The sequence below is a fragment of the Bubalus kerabau genome, chromosome 8, assembly GCF_029407905.1.
Source record: "Bubalus kerabau isolate K-KA32 ecotype Philippines breed swamp buffalo chromosome 8, PCC_UOA_SB_1v2, whole genome shotgun sequence".
Classification (NCBI taxonomy): Eukaryota; Metazoa; Chordata; class Mammalia; order Artiodactyla; family Bovidae; genus Bubalus; species Bubalus kerabau.
The window spans coordinates 28,155,917-28,175,183 of NC_073631.1; the positions used below are offsets into that span (position 1 = coordinate 28,155,917).

At 41.7% G+C, this 19,267-nt stretch overlaps 1 protein-coding gene across 1 annotated transcript in view; it reads left to right on the forward strand.

The window, feature by feature from the left end:
* The first annotated feature begins 2,798 nt into the window (after nt 1-2,798).
* TSPAN13 (tetraspanin 13) overlaps nt 2,799-19,267 on the forward strand; it is a 38,279-nt gene continuing 21,810 nt past the window's right edge. The window contains exon 1 of the mRNA XM_055589917.1: nt 2,799-3,070. Within this exon, the coding sequence (XP_055445892.1) occupies nt 3,008-3,070 (63 nt within the window). The 5' untranslated portion in view covers nt 2,799-3,007. The remainder of the gene's footprint in view (nt 3,071-19,267) is intronic.

Consider the following 19,267-nt stretch of genomic DNA (forward strand, 5'->3'; position numbering starts at 1 on the left):
TTTAGATGTCTTTGTTTCTTCAGTTCTATGAGAATTTTTTTTTTAATGGAGGTAAAATTGGTATATAACTTTATGTATGTTTCTGGTGTATAGCATTATAATTCTACAACCATATACACTACAAAGTGATCATCACTGAAATTCTAATTACCATCCATCATCATACAATTAATACTGGTCACCCTCTTTGCCCACCTTCCCACTCCGTTCCTCTCTGGTAATCACCAATTGTCCTCTGTGAGTTTTTTGTTGTTGTTGTCTATTCATTTGCTTTGTTTCCTGGTAGGTCTTTTTCTTTTTTAAAAAAACTATTTTGTAGCTTTTCTAGCTCATTCTTGTTAGGGTGGGATCATCTGAAATTTCTACACCCAAATTCTAAGAAATCCCACCACATTCACTTGTTTTCTTTTCCAATTTGCAGTATTTTCTTTGTTTTCTCTCTTAAAGGCCACAGCTCTAACAGCCCTCCTACACTTGCAGCTCCTCCCTGGTTTCTGTAACTGCTCCCTTAGATTGCCCCTCAGACTTAAGGGGAATTATGACTGCTTGCTCTTTCTAGCTCTGAGCTGTTTCACCATCCTGTTTTGGCTTCCTTTAACCTTGTCCATATTTTTCAAAACAGTCTCTTTATTAAACTCTTCTCAGTCATTGAAATGAGCCATCTCCTTCCTATTGGACTCCTGATTGAAAGGGGACATTCCTACAAAAAAAAAAAAAAAAAAAGGATTGAAGCCACAGAGAGACAATAAAGAGTAATATGGAGAAGGAAATGGCAATCCGCTCCAGTACTATTGCCTGGAAAATCCCATGGACAGAGGAGCCTGGTAGGCTACAGTCCATGGGGTCCAAAGAGTCGGACACGACTGAGCAACTTCCCGTTCACGTTCACATAAGAAGAAAGCATAGAGTTGTCAAAGTTGGTTGAGTGATGTTCAAATGGTAGCAATCTTGTCACTAATGAGAAGAGGAAGAATAGATATCCCCACTAATTCTTTTTCTTAAATAAGCGTCTAAAATGGAAAGTTGAGCTACCAAGTTTTACTTGGGTTTGAGGGTCATTTTCCAGATTAAAATTTTTAAAAAGCTGGAACTCTTTTGGGGCATATACAAAAGGTTAATATGGAATAATACCAGGGCTAAAGAATTAATGTGGCTTTCTTGGTGAAGTGAGGTCTGGGGAGGTTGCTGTTGCTGCTGCTGCTGTTAGTTCGCTTCAGTCGTGTCGGACTCTGTGCGACCCCAGAGACGGCAGCCCACCAGGCTCCCCCGTCCCTGGGATTCTCCAGGCAAGAACACTAGAGTGGGTTGCCATTTCCTTCTCCAATGCATGAAGGTGAAAAGTGAAAGTGAAGTCGCTCAGTCGTGTCCGACTCTTCGCGACCCCATGGACTTCAGTCTACCAGGCTCCTCCTTCCACGGGATTTTCCAGGCAAGAGTACTGGAGTGGGGTGCCATCGCCTTCTCCGATATAAACAGTATTATTTGCTATCACATCATTTACTCAGCATCAACTCTTAGGTTTATATATTTTATAAATATCTGATTATTTCTCTGTAAGATCATTTTTTGGTAGAACGCGCCATGAAATATGGGCTTCCCTGGTAGCTCAGACGGTAAAGACGGCTGCCTACAATGCGGGAGACCTGGGTTCAATCCCTGGGTCAGGAAGATTCTCTGGAGAAGGAAATGGCAACCCGCTCCAGTATTCATGCTTGGAAAATCCCATGGACCAAGAAGCCTGGTGGGCTACAGTCCATGGGGTCGCAAAGAGTCAGACACGACCGACCAACTTTACTTTACTTCACCATGAAATAACCAAACCTTTATTTGCTTACCTTAGTGCCTGAAATGCAGTAGGTATTCAAAAACTGTTAGATATACTAATACTAGCTGGCACTTATTGAGTCCTTACTTACAGTGCCAGAAACTGTGCAAAAAGTGTTTGACATACTGTTAATATCCCAATTTACATGCGAGGCATTTGAAGATCCATTATGCATTTCTATAGCAGAAGATCAAAATGATAATGAATTGACAGAAGTGGAGACTGTCATTTAAATTTTTTCAATTATTTGTGGAGGAAACCCTGCCTCCCCCACACCCCAGCTTATTGAAAGGCAGGATTGGAAGACAAAAACAAACAAACAAACCAAAAAAAACAACCCACCTCTTGATTTTCTGTTTTTTATACATGTATTCATAAAGTTCATTAGCATTTCTGCAAACCCCTGTAGGATACATCTAACCTGACAAGAGTCACAATTATGGGTCATATATCTAACCTATTTTCTAAGAAAAGCAGATATTTCATTCTTCCTTTTATTCTTTTATTTCCTTCCTTTCATTTTCCCCACTTCATTTTTCTCGTTTAGGTCGTTCACATTTATTCATTTATTGCTTCATCCCTTCCTTCCTTTCTTCATTCAAATAAGGCCAGGTGCTTAATTTTAAAATCTCATTTAAAATGGTGCCACGTCACCCGCTGGGGCCAAGAACCGGGAGATGCTGTCATCTTCCTCCCTGCCAGCGTGGATCTCCGCGGAGCCCCGCCCTCTCCTCCTCACCTGCTCCCCAGGAACCGAGGCGAGGTCGTTGTCACACTCTGGCCTCCGGCACCCTCCCCCACGGCCTCCGCCCCTTGCCCAACCCTCCCAGGGGCCGCCTCTCCCCTCCCCTCCTGGATCCCAGCTAGCTGAGCGCATTTATTTGCATATTTCTACCTTTGTTCTCCGCCGGCGGCCAATCAGGGCGTAGGGCGAGGCGGTGGAGGGGGGGTGCTGGGCGGGGCTCGGGCTCAGGCTCCCAATGCTGCGGCCGCAGGTTCCAGAGCGGGTTGGAGCCGCCGCGGGCGCGCCGCGCACTGCAGCCCCAGCCCAAGCCTTGGGCTCCACACTCGCAGCCCGGCTGCGGCCTCGCCTTGGCTAGGCCCTGAGGCAAGGACAAAGAGGCTGTCTGGAGGCTCCGCCGGAGCCAGATTTTACCTGCAGTTGGAACCACAGGCTTCACGATGGTTTGCGGGGGCTTCGCGTGTTCCAAGAACTGCCTGTGCGCGCTCAACCTACTCTACACAGTGAGTATCCCGAGCCCGTTTCTCTTCGCCTGGGGGCTTTGCACCTGCTCGGGTGCTCCGTAGCCACTTCCTCCAGCCCCCTCTTCCCGTCTTCCCACGCTCTGCTGTGCGCCCCCGGCCTCGCCATCGGTATCCGCCGGGGACCAGGAGCCGGCGACTGTCGCAGTCTCTTCCTTTCATTGTGAAGCCGCCGTCTTTCTGGCTCGGTGGCCGCGCGTCCCTGCCCCACTGCTCTACCCCGCCCCCTCATCCACCGCCCTGTTTTTCAGTCATTTGACCAGACATCTCCACTTTACCATCCTCATTATCCGTTCCGCCACTCGCTCTTGGCTCCCAGCCGCCTCTGGGGCGAATTTGGAGGCGAGAGAGCAGCCTCGGATTTGAGGACAGTTTTGCAAAAATAGCGTGATCAGAAACTGACAAGGCGGCTTATGGATGGTGTACGTCGTGTTCAGCTCTACGTGTGCCTGTGATTTTCACTGAGGCCACCGAGTAGGTTCACAGGATATCCGCAGCTTCCGAAGTTTGTTTCGTGCTTACTTAAAGGAATGTCTTTGGGGGAGGTGTGGGGGGCGGGAGGGGGTAGTTCTGCTTATACCTGATGCTTTTTCCATGTGTCCCCCTGTTACCAATATCCTAACTCCATTTTAAACGAAAGCCTCCGGTAAATAAGCGAGCCTCCACCCGAAGTGTTCTTTCCTGCCAACCAGCTTTTTAGTTTTAACCCTTCCATCCGTATCTTTGTAATTTTTGAGGGGCTGTTCTGGGTGAACAGGAGGATGGGAGAAGAGGTTGCCATTTATCGAGTGACTCCCACGTCCCAGATGTTACATACCCGATTTCGTTCCTTTTTCTGACAATCATCCGAGGCAAGGGGCCTTGTGTAAATTTTGTACATAAGGTGATAGACCAGAAAGGGCTTTAATAAGTTTACAGAGATGGTAGTTGGAGAGTCAGGAGTGGAAACTGGGCTATGGGATCCAGATCTTTCTGCAGCCTTCTTTACTAGGTGAGAGAAACTTAGACTTCTGTCGTCATGCCTCTATCATAGTCTTGCTCCTTTCTATAAATACACCTGGCGTTTTTTGCAGCACCCTCCCTGAAAACAAACCCGGCTCCTCTTCATTAGTTGAGAGCTAGGCCATCTGTGTAAGCTTAGGTTACATCTTCAGAGTGGGGAGACTGCCTTGTGGTCACCAACAGGAGAGAGAGCTGGGTCATTTGACTATTACTGTTCCTGTGTATGTGAATGTAATTGCAAAGCTTTGAAAACAAGACATAAAGAAGCATATGTTAAAGAAACATAAATGGTGTAAAGTATGTTTTTCCGGCTAGTTTGTATGTGTCTTAGTAGGAATTTAATCAACATGTCACTAATGATACACTTGGGAAAAATTCTGAACACCTGGCGACTCAGCTCCTTTAATTGGAGATCCATGTCAAATTTCAGATCAGAATTCACCTTTGTGTTCCCTGAAGCATGCCTATCACTTTGATTGTTTATTAAGTAAATAAATTCTGACCAGTTCTCCAGGTATTTTCTTTAATTAGTCTGAATGGCCTGCTTAGAACTTCATATTCCCCACTTTATGCTCTGACTTCTACCCCTCCCCCTCATGATTTAGTCACCTGTTTACCAGATATTTAACCTTATAGTATCTACTTACTTACAGTAGAATATCTACATACTTAATTGATTGAGGGGTCTATATAGATTAATGTGCCATATATATATGCTTCTCCAAAGGCAAATTATTATTAAATCTAGTTCTCTTGCTTTCCAGATACGTCATTTCTAGCTGTATCTACTGTGGTATCAGGAGAGCAAGGAGAAAGGTGATTCTGAAGGAACATACTAAGACTTTTATGTGTGTGTGTGCTTAGTCTCTCAGTCACGTCTGACTCTTTGCGACTCCATGGACCGCAGCCTGCCAGTCTCCGTGGGGACTCTCTAGGCAAGAATACTGGAGTGGGTTTCCATGCCCTCCTCCAGGGGATCTTCCCAACCCAGGGATCGAACCCAGGTCTCCCACATTGCAGGTGGATTCTTCACCGACTGAGCCACGAGGGAAGCCATAAGACCTTTGTTATCTGTCCAACCTTCAAAGTGGATTGACCTTCAAAGGGCATTCTACTGTTTTTTAATAGCTATATGGTAAAACATAATTAATTGGGAATTCACAGGACTGTACAAATGGTTAGCTTTTTAAATCTAAGGCTTTTTAGAGAAAGGATATTTCTTGAATTAATGTCTACTGCTTATAAACTGTGAACAAGTTTAGATGAGTTCGGCAATTTAAATTGGAAACAAATGAAAGGTTAACCTTGAACCAAGTCTTAAATAGATGCTGAAAATGTACCACTGCTATTGTTTAGATTCTGTGTCTTTCCTGGTCTCTCCTCATTATTTTAAGATGGGGCATGTGAAGTGGTTGGGGACAGGGTAAAGGCTGAAGACTTGGGAGACATTTCTTTTTAAGACATAAAGAGGAGGACCCTTTATAGGTTTCAGTTTCACCTGGACTTCTGCTTCTGGAATAAACTGAAAGTTGTGGGATTAGATCTGAGATCATTTCTAAAAGTGTTGTTGAAGCCTACATTGAATATGGAAGTGGCAAGTGTAAAGGCCACAGCCTGCTTTGAGAGTTATCACTCTGTTTCTTAAAGTATTTTCTTCAGGAACTTAGGACTCAATCAGCCTATTTACGGAGAAGGCAATGGCGACCCACTCCAGTACTCTTGCCTGGAAAATCCCGTGGATGGAGGAGCCTGGTAGGCTGCAGTCCATGGAGTCGCTAAGAGTCGGGCACGACTGAGCAACCTCACTTTCACTTTTCACTTTCATGCATTGGAGAAGGAAATGGCAGCCCACTCCATTGTTCTCACCTGGAGAATCCCAGGGACAGGGGAGCCTGGTGGGCTGCCATCTATGGGATCGCACAGAGTTGGACACGACTGAAGCGACTTAGCAGCAGCAGCCTGTTTACTTGCCCAGTGCAGTTCACATGTGCAGGTGGCCTGCTAATGGCTTTGAGACTAGAGCAGAATTGGTGATCAGTCTGAAAAGCCTGTCATTAAACTGGTTGGATGGAACATCCTTCTAACTTGTCATGGACTTTTGATCACTAGCCAAAGGTGTGGTTGATTTTTGTTGTTGTTTATGGTTTGGTTGTTTCAATTAATAGAATCCCTTGTACTGCACTTCCCAGGTGGCTCCAGTGGTAAAGAATCTGCCTGCCAACGCAGGATACACAAGAGACTCAGGATTGATCCCTGGGTCAGGAAGATCCCCTGGAGAAGGGAATGGCAACCCACTCCAGTATTCTTGCCTGGGAAATCCCTTGGACAGAGGAGCCTGGCTGGCTACAGTCCATGCGGTGGCAAAAGTTACGACTACTACTTAACGACTAAGTGCGTCTACACACATGCTTGTACTGAACAATTTTACATTAGTACAGTGAATACTAATAAAGTGTCAGACTATTTTTTTGGGCTCCAGAATCACTGCAGATGGTGATTGCAGCCATGAAATTAAAAGATGCTTACTCCTTGGAAGGAAAGTTATGACCAACCTAGACAGCATATTCAAAAGCAGAGACATTACTGTGCCAACAAAGGTCCGTCTAGTCAAGGCTATGGTTTTCCAGTGGTCATGTATGGATGTGAGAGTTGGACTGTAAAGAAAGCTGAGCGCAGAAGAATTGATGCTTTTGAACTGTGGTGTTGGAGAAGACTCTTGAGAGTCCCTTGGACTGCAAGGAGATCCAACCAGTCCATCCTAAAGCAGATCAGTCCTGGGTGTTCATTGGAAGGACTGATGCTGAAGCTGAAACTCCAATATTTTGGCCACCTCATGCAAAGAGTTGACTCATTGGAAAAGACCCTGATACTGGAAGGGATTGGGGGCAGGAGGAGATGGGGACGACAGAGGATGAGATGGCTGGATGGCATCACTGATTCGATGGATGTGAGTTTGAGTGAACTCTGGGAGTTGGTGATGGACAGGGAGGCCTGGTGTGCTGCAGTTCATGGGGTCTCAAAGAGTTGGACACGACTGAGCAGCTGAACTGAACTGAACTGAGTGAATATCAAGTTTATAGATACAGGAGGAAAGGCAGAAGCTATGGTTTCTTCATGTACCTTCATGATGTCATATGAGTGACTTGCTCTAGAACTTTCTCCATTTTGAAGAAGCAATGTTTCTTCACTCACCAGATACTTACTGAGTCTCTACTGTGTGCAGGGCATTGTTTTAAGTCTGGGAATACAGCAGTGAGCTGAATGGCTTTGAAATAAGCATGCCTTATAAAGCCTCTTTTTCATTCACTATCTTCTCTATGTATGATCTCAAGAGTTTTCTTCAGTCAGTAAACGTTTTCCCATTGTGTGTATTCTGCTGAGAACTGTAGGAAATAATAAACACACACAAAGGCAAATACCTACTCAGTGAAGACAAGATCTAGTTAGGATTTATGAGGTGGGAAAATGAATGCTATGTAAAGGAAGGGCTGACTTTAGGAGCCATAAAATTTAGGACTAAGGGAGATCCTTGTTGGGTAGAGAAAGTATGATGAATTTGGGAAGTGTGGAGATAACTCAGGTCTTTTTAATACTGTTCAGGATATAGATAAAGTGAAAACTGCTTCAGGAAAATGGTCTATTTTATTTTTAATAGTTTATTTTAAAATAATTTTGATTGAAAATATTTTGATAAAAAAGTGAAAAATAGCTTTTAAAAATTATTCCTAGTTTTTTGATGGGGAATTTTAGGAAGTATGAGGTAAGCGTTATCTTAAAATATGTAACATTTTGAAGATTTCTATCTCCTACTTCTTAAGCAGAGAAGAAAAAACTTCTAGGAATTGGACTGCTGGTTATAATGTGTGTATGTTTGTGTGAATAGTTTTAATTAAGAATGTAAAATCAGAAAATAACTTGTAGTCTTTAAACGAGAAGGGTCATTTCAGAAGTTTCAGTTTTGTTTCTTATTCTAAATTTGTTCTCCTAAAGTCTCTCTAAGTTTGTTTCTACTGATATTTTTTGCAGTATTTTTTTTTCCCTAATACCTTGGGTTGCTTTGGGGAAAAAAACCTCTGTGCAGTCAAAAATTATACCTGTTTACATCCATCCTAAGATATATGTTTATTTGAATTTTAAGTGTCTCTGAAATTGAAATTGTCTTAAAACAGATAAAACATAGCAGATAAAATGCATATATTTGGACAGTCTATGGAGAGAAGAACTAGATTCAGGAAGAAAACCTAAGTTTGAATTTCACCGTTACACCTTGCTTGGAATTTAACTTCAGGCAAATGTCTGCATGAGTTTTTCATTTATAGACTGGTGGATGATATTTTTCATTTTTCCTTCAAGGAGTTTTTAGGATAAAAGGAGAGGATGTGGATAAATGCTTTGGATGCACTATAGGAAAAAAAAAAAAAGTTGTTACAGCTTCATGTAAAAAGTTGAATTATTTTAAATTTCAGAATTACAAATCTATATGTTATAATGAAAAGGTTTTCAAGCTTTTGGGGTTTCTAACACTTACAGGCTGATATTAACTCAGGCAGGCCTACAGAGACAAGAGTTCCTACCCTCAAAATAGTAATACTAATCCTTCAGTTGTAAGAAAAAAAATGGCTGAGGTATGGTGAGTATAAACATGGAATGACTTACCTGGACATTATTTTGAGTCCTATTCTGGTCAATGAAGGGCTGGAAAAGTATAATTTTTTTCAGTCTGTGCTCTAAAATAAATGGAAACACACTAGTACTTCATCCAAAGAAAAAAAAATCTACTTACTGTAATTGCCTTCAAATTACTGTATTTGCTATTTTTCAAAATTCTCATTATTTTTCAAATTATTCTTATTTAATATTTTAACATGTTAGATTTATGCTATTTATGTTATTTCTCTGCACTTGTTCAAACTACTGAGTGAATTTAAAATATGTAAGTGGTTGCTGAATATTTACTTGGATTTTGAATTTAAAATGATTCACTGTTTACAGAACCTGGAATTTTCACATGATGCTGTTGAGCTGGCATTTATAATTGGCCTTTGTGCCAAATATGTCTGTGAAATTTCCCAACTTTTGATTTTAAAATAGAGTGACCAAAAGGTGCCATGTATGTCCTTTCTCACTTGAAATGAGGTTATTTTCTTTCACCAAGTTTAACAAGGTAATTAAGAGGCTTTTACAAAGAAAGAAAATTTATTTAGGGAATAGTTGTATTTCAGCCTACTTTTGAAAAGTGAGTTTTGAACATCTCAGTGGTTTAATTTTCGTACAGTTTTAGGTAGTTTAAAAGTGGGCCATCAACACCTCATACACATTTGAATTACTGGTGAAGACAGGCTAGTTCACCTTCCTTCATATCCCATTTCATCTGAATTGATCCTCCATATTCTCTTGTCACTGAACAGTGAATAATCCAAACCTACTTGTAATAATGGATGAAAACTCTTACAGAATAAACCCATATTCCTTAGCATGTTGTTCAGCATCTTTCACCATGTGCGTCTCTTCATGTATTTCAGCCACAGAGGTTTTCCCAGACATTTCGTGCTTTGTTGCCTGTCATAGCTGATCCTCTGCTCTTGGCCTAGCATACCTTGCTCTGTCTTTGTAAAGTTCCCCAAAGCCTCCTGTTTCTTTAGTCTGAAGGAACTGTTTCCTTAAATTTTCACTTGGGAGTTGTAACACTTGAGTGCTACCCCAGACTGATTCAATCAGGATTCAGAGCGAGGGAGGAGGCATGTCATTTTTTTTGGTTAGAAAACCCTGTTTTAAAGCTTTCTAGCTAATTCTAAATTGCAGTGAGGGCTGAGAGTTAGTGTTGTAAGGTTTTATTTTACTTTGTCCTTTCTGTTGAACCATACTAATGCTCCATATTGTAGATAATTTGTGTTTGTTTTTTTCCCACCTGTAGTTGGCGGAGATCATAGCGTTCTCTATATTGCATCCTGCAGTTCCTGACATTGTTTTCTTTTAACAGAGAGCTTATACTCTAAATAACTTCTTGAATTGAATTTGCAGAACTGGCTGCTCCCTATTCACCAGAGGTAAAACATACCTAATGAAAACTTGCATAAACATGGCAATTTGATCAAAATCAAATCTAGAAGACAAGCAAATATTTTAAGACATGAAAATTAGCATTAAAATATAGTTAAAAATAATAAATATGAATTGCTTTTATCAGTCTACTATAGAATCTGCTTCTTGAAATACTATTTTCTTCTTCTCCCATTGTTGGTCAAAATCTATATGTCTGAGGTTTTTCCTGTCGCATTTCCCCTGAACAAATAAACTTCCTGTAAAATTATGTTATAGTCATAGTTGTCTAGGGCTCATTATTAGTCTAATACAGTTTATTATTAATCTAGCATAAATGTGGGACGGGGAAGCCTGGTGTGCTTCCGTCTATGGCGTTGCACAGAGTCGGACACGACTGAAGCGACTTAGCAGCAGCAGCAGCAGTATAAATGTGTTATTAGATAAACCCAACTAATTTTTCTTTTATTTATTCCAATAATATTAATTGAGCATTGGCAACAGTGAGCAAAACAAACCAAAATGTCCTACCTTCATGGATCTTACATTTGAAGGGGAAGATAGATGATAAGCAAAGAAGTAAATGTTATACATCATCAAAGTCAAAGTGTTAGTTGTTCAGTCATGTCTGACTCTTTGCAAACCCATGGACTGTAGCTCACTAGGCTCCTCTGTCCATGGGATTCTCCAGGCAATGGAGTGGCTTGCCATGCCCTCCTCCAAGGGATCTTCCCAACCCAGGGATCAAACCCTCATGTCTTATGTATCCTGTATTGGCAGTGGGTTCTTTACTATTAATGCCACCTGGGAAAAGAAGGTAAAAAAAAAAAAATAAAAAAAAACAAGTGCTATGGAGAAAAATAGAGAAATAGAGTAAGAAGGATGAAGCACGGATTGGAGGGGAGTGTGGTGGGTAGGGGAGGATGAAGGCATATTTTTATATATGGTGGTCAGAATTCACCTTCTCTGGAAGACACCAGTGGAACAGAAACTTGAAGGAGATGAACAGACATCTGGAAAAAGCTGGTTGAAGGAATGACTTTGAAAAGATCCTGAAGGAATATTTCTCATGTATGCAAGGGACAGAGAAGAGTCTACTAGGGCTGGGACAGAGTGAGCAAGGGGTGGGTAGAGTGGTTAAAGTTGAGTCAGAGAGTTTGAAGGATTTGAGCTTTTACACCAAGGGAAATGGGGAGCCATTGGTGGCTTCAGGCCTGGTTTTCATTTAAAAGTTTGTCTGGCTCCTGAATCGAGAACAGATTATAGATGATAAATGTGGAAGCCGTGAGACCACATGTGAGGCTATTGCAGTAATTTAAGCAAAGATGACGGAGGTTTGGACCAATAAGATAGCAATGGAAGTAAGAGAGAGAGTCAGATTTTGAAGGTGGTGCCAATATAATTTCCTGATGGATGAGCTTGAGGTGAGAGAGAGGCCAGTCAAGCAACTGGCTGGCTGAATCTGCTATTAACAGGAATGGGGAGACTGCGGTTGGATGGGCTTTGGAAGGCAAGTAAGGGGTTCAGTATTGGATGTGATGCCAATTAGATACCCAGGTAGAGATATCAGATAGCAGGTAGACTAATAATGATGGAGTTCAGGGGAGAGAAATAGCTGGAGGTTTATATTCAGCAAGTCGTCATTGTAGAGAGTAGTATTTAGCATTGCTTCTGGATGAAATCAACCAGTTAGGGAGGAGAGGTAGAGAAGGGTAGTGATTCATGAATTGAACCAAGGACTCTGTTATGGTAACAGTTTTGGGAGATGAGCAGCCAGCAAAGGAGCCTAAGAAGGAATGGTTGGTCAGGTAGGAGGAAAACCTTGTTGAGGCAGGTGTCTTAGAAGCCAAGTGCATGCTGTTTTAAAGAGGCAGAGTTGAGCATCTGTGTCAGATGCTGCTCAGACATGATTCTTAAGTTGATCAATGAAGAAGTCATTGAAAAAAGCAATTGCCCTTTTATTTTGTCTTGTTAGACTGTATGCCCCTCAACAATAAGGACCATGTCCCAATCACTTCTGCCTTCCTGAATGCACAGCACCACCTTGGCATATGGTTGGTATCTAGTATATTGAATGGAGGAGTCAGTACAGGGCTGTTTCACCCAAAACTCTGCTTCTTGTCTCCCAGAACCATTCTGAAGAAGGAGGATGTAAATTGTGGTGGAAATTTTGTTGGTGGCTGTGAGAGCTACTTTAAACTAGTTATCCTTGGAAGATGGCAAGTCAGGATCCTGTACTTTAGAACTCTTTATGTAATTTCTCCCCAGCAGATAACATATATGCTATCCGTTTTGTGCCCTTTAAGTATAAAGCAGTGTGCTCGGCACCAAGGAGAACATAGAGAAGAAAAACGTTACAAAAAGCACGTCAGCCTTCGTTGTGTCATTTGAGTAATGAAAATGAAACAAAGAATTGAGGTCTTGGCTTCAGCACTAAGTGTCTGGATATTGCAAAATACTTAACATTTAGTTAAGCATTTTGCAATATGCAGACTTTTTATAGAATTTTCAAATCTGTGTCCAGATGTTTGGCATCAGAGAAATACATGCTCAGTCATCACAAAATTGTTCTTTAATTGTCCACGTTAGGCAGAAGTTCAGAGGGAGAGCTCAGTGTCAGGTGTAATTCTTCATTCTGACTGTTGGAGCATGGAGAGGGAGGGTTCTGGGGCCTTAGTTTCCATGTATCTGTGGATGCCACGTTACATTTTGGTGGTATAGTCCCTTTAAATCTTATTAGCACTTTAAGTTTCTTACCCTCCACTATCATCACAACCTCTCTCTTGCTCTAGTGCTGACAGAACATTTTTGAATAATTTAACTACAGAGTTAAAGGTCCTACATTCCTCTTTCATCCTCAGAGCCGTTCACTTACCCTGATAGAATTTGGAAGCTCAAAAAAATGTAGGGGCTCTAGAAATGATTCAGGTCTCTCTTTGCATCTTGTTTCTACAATGTGGTGGATATTTGATGAAAGAATGAAACTCTTTTATAGATTGTATAGAGATAGAATAATCTGGAAGATCACTAAGCTGGATTTCTTCCTCCCAACTGTTGATTAGATTTGGCAATAAGCATCTTTAATGCATAATAAGCGAGATCATGAGCTCTTTAGGACAGCAGGATCTTTTGAGTACCTCTTCTGTACCAGGTGCTTAGCCAGGTGCTAGGAGTATCAGGGCACCATGTGCTATGCCTGTGTGGCACTCAAAGTGGAGAGGACTCATTAGAAGAATGCAAAGTATGGCTGGAGGTGGGGAGTGGTGGCTAATGAATTACCTCTAGACATCCAGACCCTTCACACCCTTGTATTTGTCAGTCTGGGTGTGTGTGCTCAGTTGCTTCAGTCGTGTCTGACTCTTTGTGACCCCATGGACTGTAGCCTGCCAGGCTTCTTTGTCCATGGGATTCTCCAGGCAAGAATACTGGAGTGGGTTGCCATGTCTGACTCCAGGGGTTCTTCTCAACCCAGGAATTGAACCCCCGTCTCCTGTGTCTCCTGCATTGCAAGCAGATTCTCTATCTCTGAGCCCTTGAGGAAGCCCCTAGGTAGCCTGGGATTTGGACTTTATTTTGAGATTAGAAACAAAAAGTAGTTAGCATGGGAATGACCTGGTCTTATTGGCTTTAAAGATCACCATATTAGGAGTAGAGTCCAGAGGCAGCTAACAGAAACCCAGCTGCTCTGCTTCATATAATAATTAAGCTTTATTGTCTTCATGTAGCAAGATCTCTAGAAGGAGGTAGTCTGGAGGCCATGTACAGTGTGAGCATGTTCTCAACGTCCCAGTCTTCCTCTGTCATCCTGCTCTACCGTCCTTGGTGTGTGGCTTTCTTCCTTGTCACCCAATTACATTTGCAACTTTCGGTATAAGGTTTTGTTCCATGCTGGAAAAAGGATAATGCTGTAAAATGCTTTTCCTTATAAAGCTGTGTGTGTGAGAGAGAGAACAGTTCTATTGAGGTATTAATGGAATACAATAAGCTGCATGTATTTAAAGTACAAATGAGATAAAGTTGTGACACACACGTGACCTGTCAACCCTTCATCATATTCAAAACTTTGCACATAGCCCCCCAGATTTCCTTATCCTCCTTTGTGATCCCTCTTTTCTGTCACATAACCTTTGGTCCCAGTTTATAGGCAACCATTGACCTGCTCGGCAGTTAAGTTGAGGCTGGAGTTCAGGCCTGGGGAGGCTGTGAGCAGGAGGATGATGGCCTAGGACATTTCTCTGGCTCACTGATTCCCTTCTTGTTTGGTCCCAAGAGGAACCAGTTTCAGAGAGGTCTTTTAGGCTTAAAGGGAGTACTCATTTTTTTTTTTTTTTTTTTAAAGCCTATTGACAAAGTGAAGGATTTAGAGTTAGTTTAGGTGGGGAAGGTGGTCATAGTAGGGAAGGTAGACAGTCACTGCAAGTTTGCAAGTGTTAAAAAGTTATGATAAACACTTGCAAGATGAAGCTTGTGTTAGGCTGAATTCTCTATAAGTTATAAATGAACTTAATGTGTTTCCGACTCTTGAGAGTCCCTTGGACTGCAAGGAGATCCAACCAGTCCATTCTAAAGGAGATCAGCCCTGGGTGTTCTTTGGAAGGAATGATGCTAAAGCTGAAACTCCAGTACTTTGGCCACCTCATGCGAAGAGTTGACTCATTGGAAAAGACTCTGATACTGGGAAGGATTGGGAGCAGGAGGAGAAGGGGACGACAGAGGATGAGATGGCTGGATGGCATCACTGACTCGATGGATGTGAGTCTGAGTGAACTCCGGGAGTTGGTGATGGACAGGGAGGCCTGGCATGCTGCGATTCATGGGGTCAGAAAGAGTCGGACATGACTGAGCAACTGAACTGAACTGAACTGAACTGAAGATAGCACAAACTCCTAAAGGATATAATTGGGAGATTCAGTGATTATATCTTCAAGTATGGCTGGATCAAGGGGCTCAAAAAAGGTCAGAACTCTTGCTCCTTCTGTCCATTTCTCAGCCCAGCTTGCCTCTGCATAGGTTCTTTTTGAGGCTGGAACTTTCCATGTATAAGACAAGCCATTGGCAGAATCAATTTTAATTGTCCTTATTGTGCTCTTTCAATATCTCTGTATCATCATATGGGACATACTAGTTAAGCATGTGGGTTTATGGGCCCAATCCATGGACCAACTACTGTGAGCAGGAGGCTGAGTAACCATGACTGCTACTAGCATTGGCTGGAGAGGGCCAGTGAGACGCCAGGATTAAGAGTTTCATAAGAAATACATGTGCTGGTTGTAAAAACCCCATATGTCCCCTACCGAGATCCTTTGTCCTCTGAGCAGAAATTTGCCTGAATCTTCTTAATTCTAGAATGTTCTAGCAACTTCTTCATCATTTGAAAAGCTTACTCTAGAAGGAAATGCTAACCCACTGCAGTGTTCTTGCCTGGAGAATCCCATGGACAGAGGAGCCTAGTGGGCCACGGTCCATAGTTTTGCAAGGAGTCGGACGCGGCTGAGCGACTAACAGTTTCAGTTTCAGTGGTTTAATGCCTCAACACCTACTTAAACTAGATTATAAAGAACATTATGCATGACATTTCTACTGGAGTGGCATTGTATGTTATCGATCCAAAAAAGTGCATAAATGCATGTTTATTAGTTTTGAGCAATTTTATTTGCTAGAATGATCTCAGCGATAAGAACTCTTTATCCTGGGTAGGATTTTTTGCTCCCCTACTCCAGGCAATGCGCTGTGAACTTGTATATGAATGTCAGCATATGTGACAAATTCTCCAGGTTGGGTAAAAGAAAAATAATCACAAAATTAGTAAGCCGGGATTTGGTAGTTAACTAATCGCAAAACTGTATGAGTGAGGACCTTACTATTGGTTTATAACTGTGCAACCAGGTCTGCTAGGGAGTAAGTTAAGGACATGCTAATCAAACCCATATCGATCTGGCTGTGAAGCAAGACCTACAGTTTCTTATGCATTATAATATTGTCTTTGCCGTTATATCTCCGAGTTAAAAATGACCTGTGTTGCTATGATGACCTATGATATAGGCACTATATCATAATGCCTACTATGTCCGGTAGGCACTATGATACAGTCTTACCGGGATAAAAAAATGCACCAAACAGAAGTGTGCCCCAGTTCTGCCTCTGTCCCCGAGCCTGTCATTTTGCTACTCGGATGATTCAGCTGTAAAATGAACAGACTTGGTTAAGGTCACTGGCCGGATAACTTTGTGCCACTGACACGCTCCTTCATCAAAATCTGTCCATGTGTGCGCTAGAAGTTTTGCCACGACCTCCTCTTTTAAGCATTTGCTTCAGAAAGCAATGCCAGTTGTAGACATTTTTATAATCTTGCCTTGGTATGGCCTTTCATTTTAGCCTTTGCACTCTCTTAAAAGCTTTTCTTGTGTATTCACTTTTCTTTGTTTTAAAGAGAAAACAGGAAAGGTTGGCGCTTCCTGCTCATAAAAAAAATCACTATCAACAAGTTAACAGATCCGTAATTTGTTTTTATCAGCCTTCTGTCTCCCAAAGGAAGGAAACTATTTGTCATAGGTCTAAATTTACTTTCTATTACAATTGATCTCATAAGGAAACTGTTGTTGTTGTTAAACAAAAAATTCTTGCAGTTCCTTTGTTTACCAGGTTCTAATGACAAATAGGCTTTTTAATTATACACTTAGAAGTAGTTTTATGGGAATCAATAATTTTTATATCACTCATTTGGTAGACTTTTACATAATCCCATTCTCTTCAAAATTACAAACCAACCATAACATGCAATTACTACTACTCAGAAATAAATTGCTTATTATCTTTAAAAGGCTCCTTCTTAGTGAAAGTTAAAGACACACTGGTAAACAAATCTAATTAGAAGCATATCATAACTTTTAGATGTTATTTCTAATTTAAACAGTTAATTATGAGGACTTGAGGGATTTTTGCTATAATGTATTGGAAACTGCAGTCACACACACAAGGAAACATTTATGTTGTTCTCAATTTTTTAATTAAAAAAACACATACTTTGGGGATTTATCAGAAAATCGAGTCACTTAAATAAGTTTATGTTTGGACAGTTTTACCTTTGTAGTAATAAATCCTAGACTTGTTTTAGGTTGGATGGTTAAATCTAAGTGCTCTTCCATGTTACAAATGAGAGTGTATATTTGTGTGTGTGTGTGTGTGTGTGTGCATGCGTGTGCATTTAGGATGTGGGTACCTAAGGGAAATGATAGGTGGTATCAAGTTTCACATGTGCGTCTACCAAAGTGTGATAGACAAGTAAAGATTCAACAAGGGGCTGCCTGCTGCCTTGACTTCTGTACCACCTTCACTTGCAAGGCTTCCATTTTCCTAAATGGCAGCACTTTGTAGGGGAGGATGTGGACAGTACCTGGAGATGCGCAGATGGGAACTGATGTGAAATATTTGAGACAAATGAGACTATCTTGATATAAGTAGCTGTGTTTGGGGAATAGTGTGAATGAAGGCTGGATGAGGCAAGTTGGACCAATTGACAGAAGAAAGCAAAGCAGAAGAATTTAGTTTTAGTGTTCCAGTAAGAAGGGGGCTGGAGAAGGCAATGGCACCCCACTCCAGTACTCTTGCCTGGAAAATCCCATGGATGGAGGAGCCTGGTGGGCTGCAGTCCATGGGGTCGCTAAGAGTCAGGCACGACTGAGCAACTTCACTTTCACTTTTCACTTTCATGCATTGGAGAATGAAATGGCAACCCACTCCAGTATTCTTGCCTGGAGAATCTCGGGGACAGAGGAGCCTGGTGGGCTGCCATCTCTGGGATCACACAGAGTCGGACACGACTGAAGCAACTTAGCAGCAGTAGCAGCAGCAAGAAGGGGGCTGTTACATCTTCAAGCTACTTTTAATTAGGAAATGTTTCATATGCACAGAAAATAATATGGTATACTCTCCTGAGCCCAACAGACTGATTTTACAAACTTAGTATTTTGCTCTGTCTCTCTCTCTCCTTTTTAAAGTCTTCTTTGAATTTGTTGCAATATTGCTTCCACTTTATGTTTTGGGTTTTTGGCCATGAGGCATGTGTGAGCTGAGCTCCCTGACCACCAAGATCAAACCTGTACTCGCTGCATTGGAAAATGAAGTCTTAACCACTGGACCACCAAGGAATTCCCTCTCTCTTTTTAAAAGGCTAAAAGCTATAGTACAGTTAAAGGCCCATTGTCCATTCCCTTTCCCAGCCCTCACCAAAAGTACTTACTACCCTAAAATCTACATATGTCATTTCTACGCACGTTTATATAACTATATGACTATTTGATCTGTTAATCAACCACAAAGACTATATAGTGTTGTTTCTGTGTTTGAAAATTTTTGTAAATGGTCTGTTTTATCTATATTCAATTTGTTCCATTTTTATGTTTGGAATTTCTAGATTTACTAGAAATAGATTAACACTTGTATTCTACTGTGTGATCACACCAGAGTTTGTGAATTCCTTAGTTATGGTGTTTGAGATTTTTAAAATTTTTTTTACTATTTCAAACAAGGCTGCAGCAAAATCCTGATACATATATGTATGGCTGGGGACAGGGGCATTTTTCTTGGATATTAGCCTAAAAGCAGAATTGCTAGTTTAGTAAGAGACACATCAGTTCAGTTTATGGACACGCTCAGTCGTGTCCAGCTCTTTCTGACCCCATGAATCGCAGCACGCCATGCCTCCCTGTCCATCACCAACTCCCGGAGTTCACTGAGACTCACGTCCATCGAGTCAGTGATGCCATCCAGCCATCTCAACCTCTGTCGTCCCCTTCTCCTCCTGCTCCCAATCCTTCCCAGTATCAGAGTCTTTTCCAGTGAGTCAACTCTTCACATGAGGTGGCCAAAGTACTGGAGTTTCAGCTTTAGCATCAGTCCTTCCAGAGAACACCCAGGACTGATCTCCTTTAGAATGGACTGGTTGGATCTCCTTGCAGTCCAAGGGACTCTCAAGCGTCTTCTCCAACACCACAGTTCAAAAGCATCAATTCTTCAGCCCTCAGCCTTCTTCACAGTCCAACTCTCACATCCATACATGACCACAGGAAAAACCATAGCCTTGACTAGACGGACCTTTGTTGGCAAAGTAATGTCTCTGCTTTTGAACATGCTATCTAG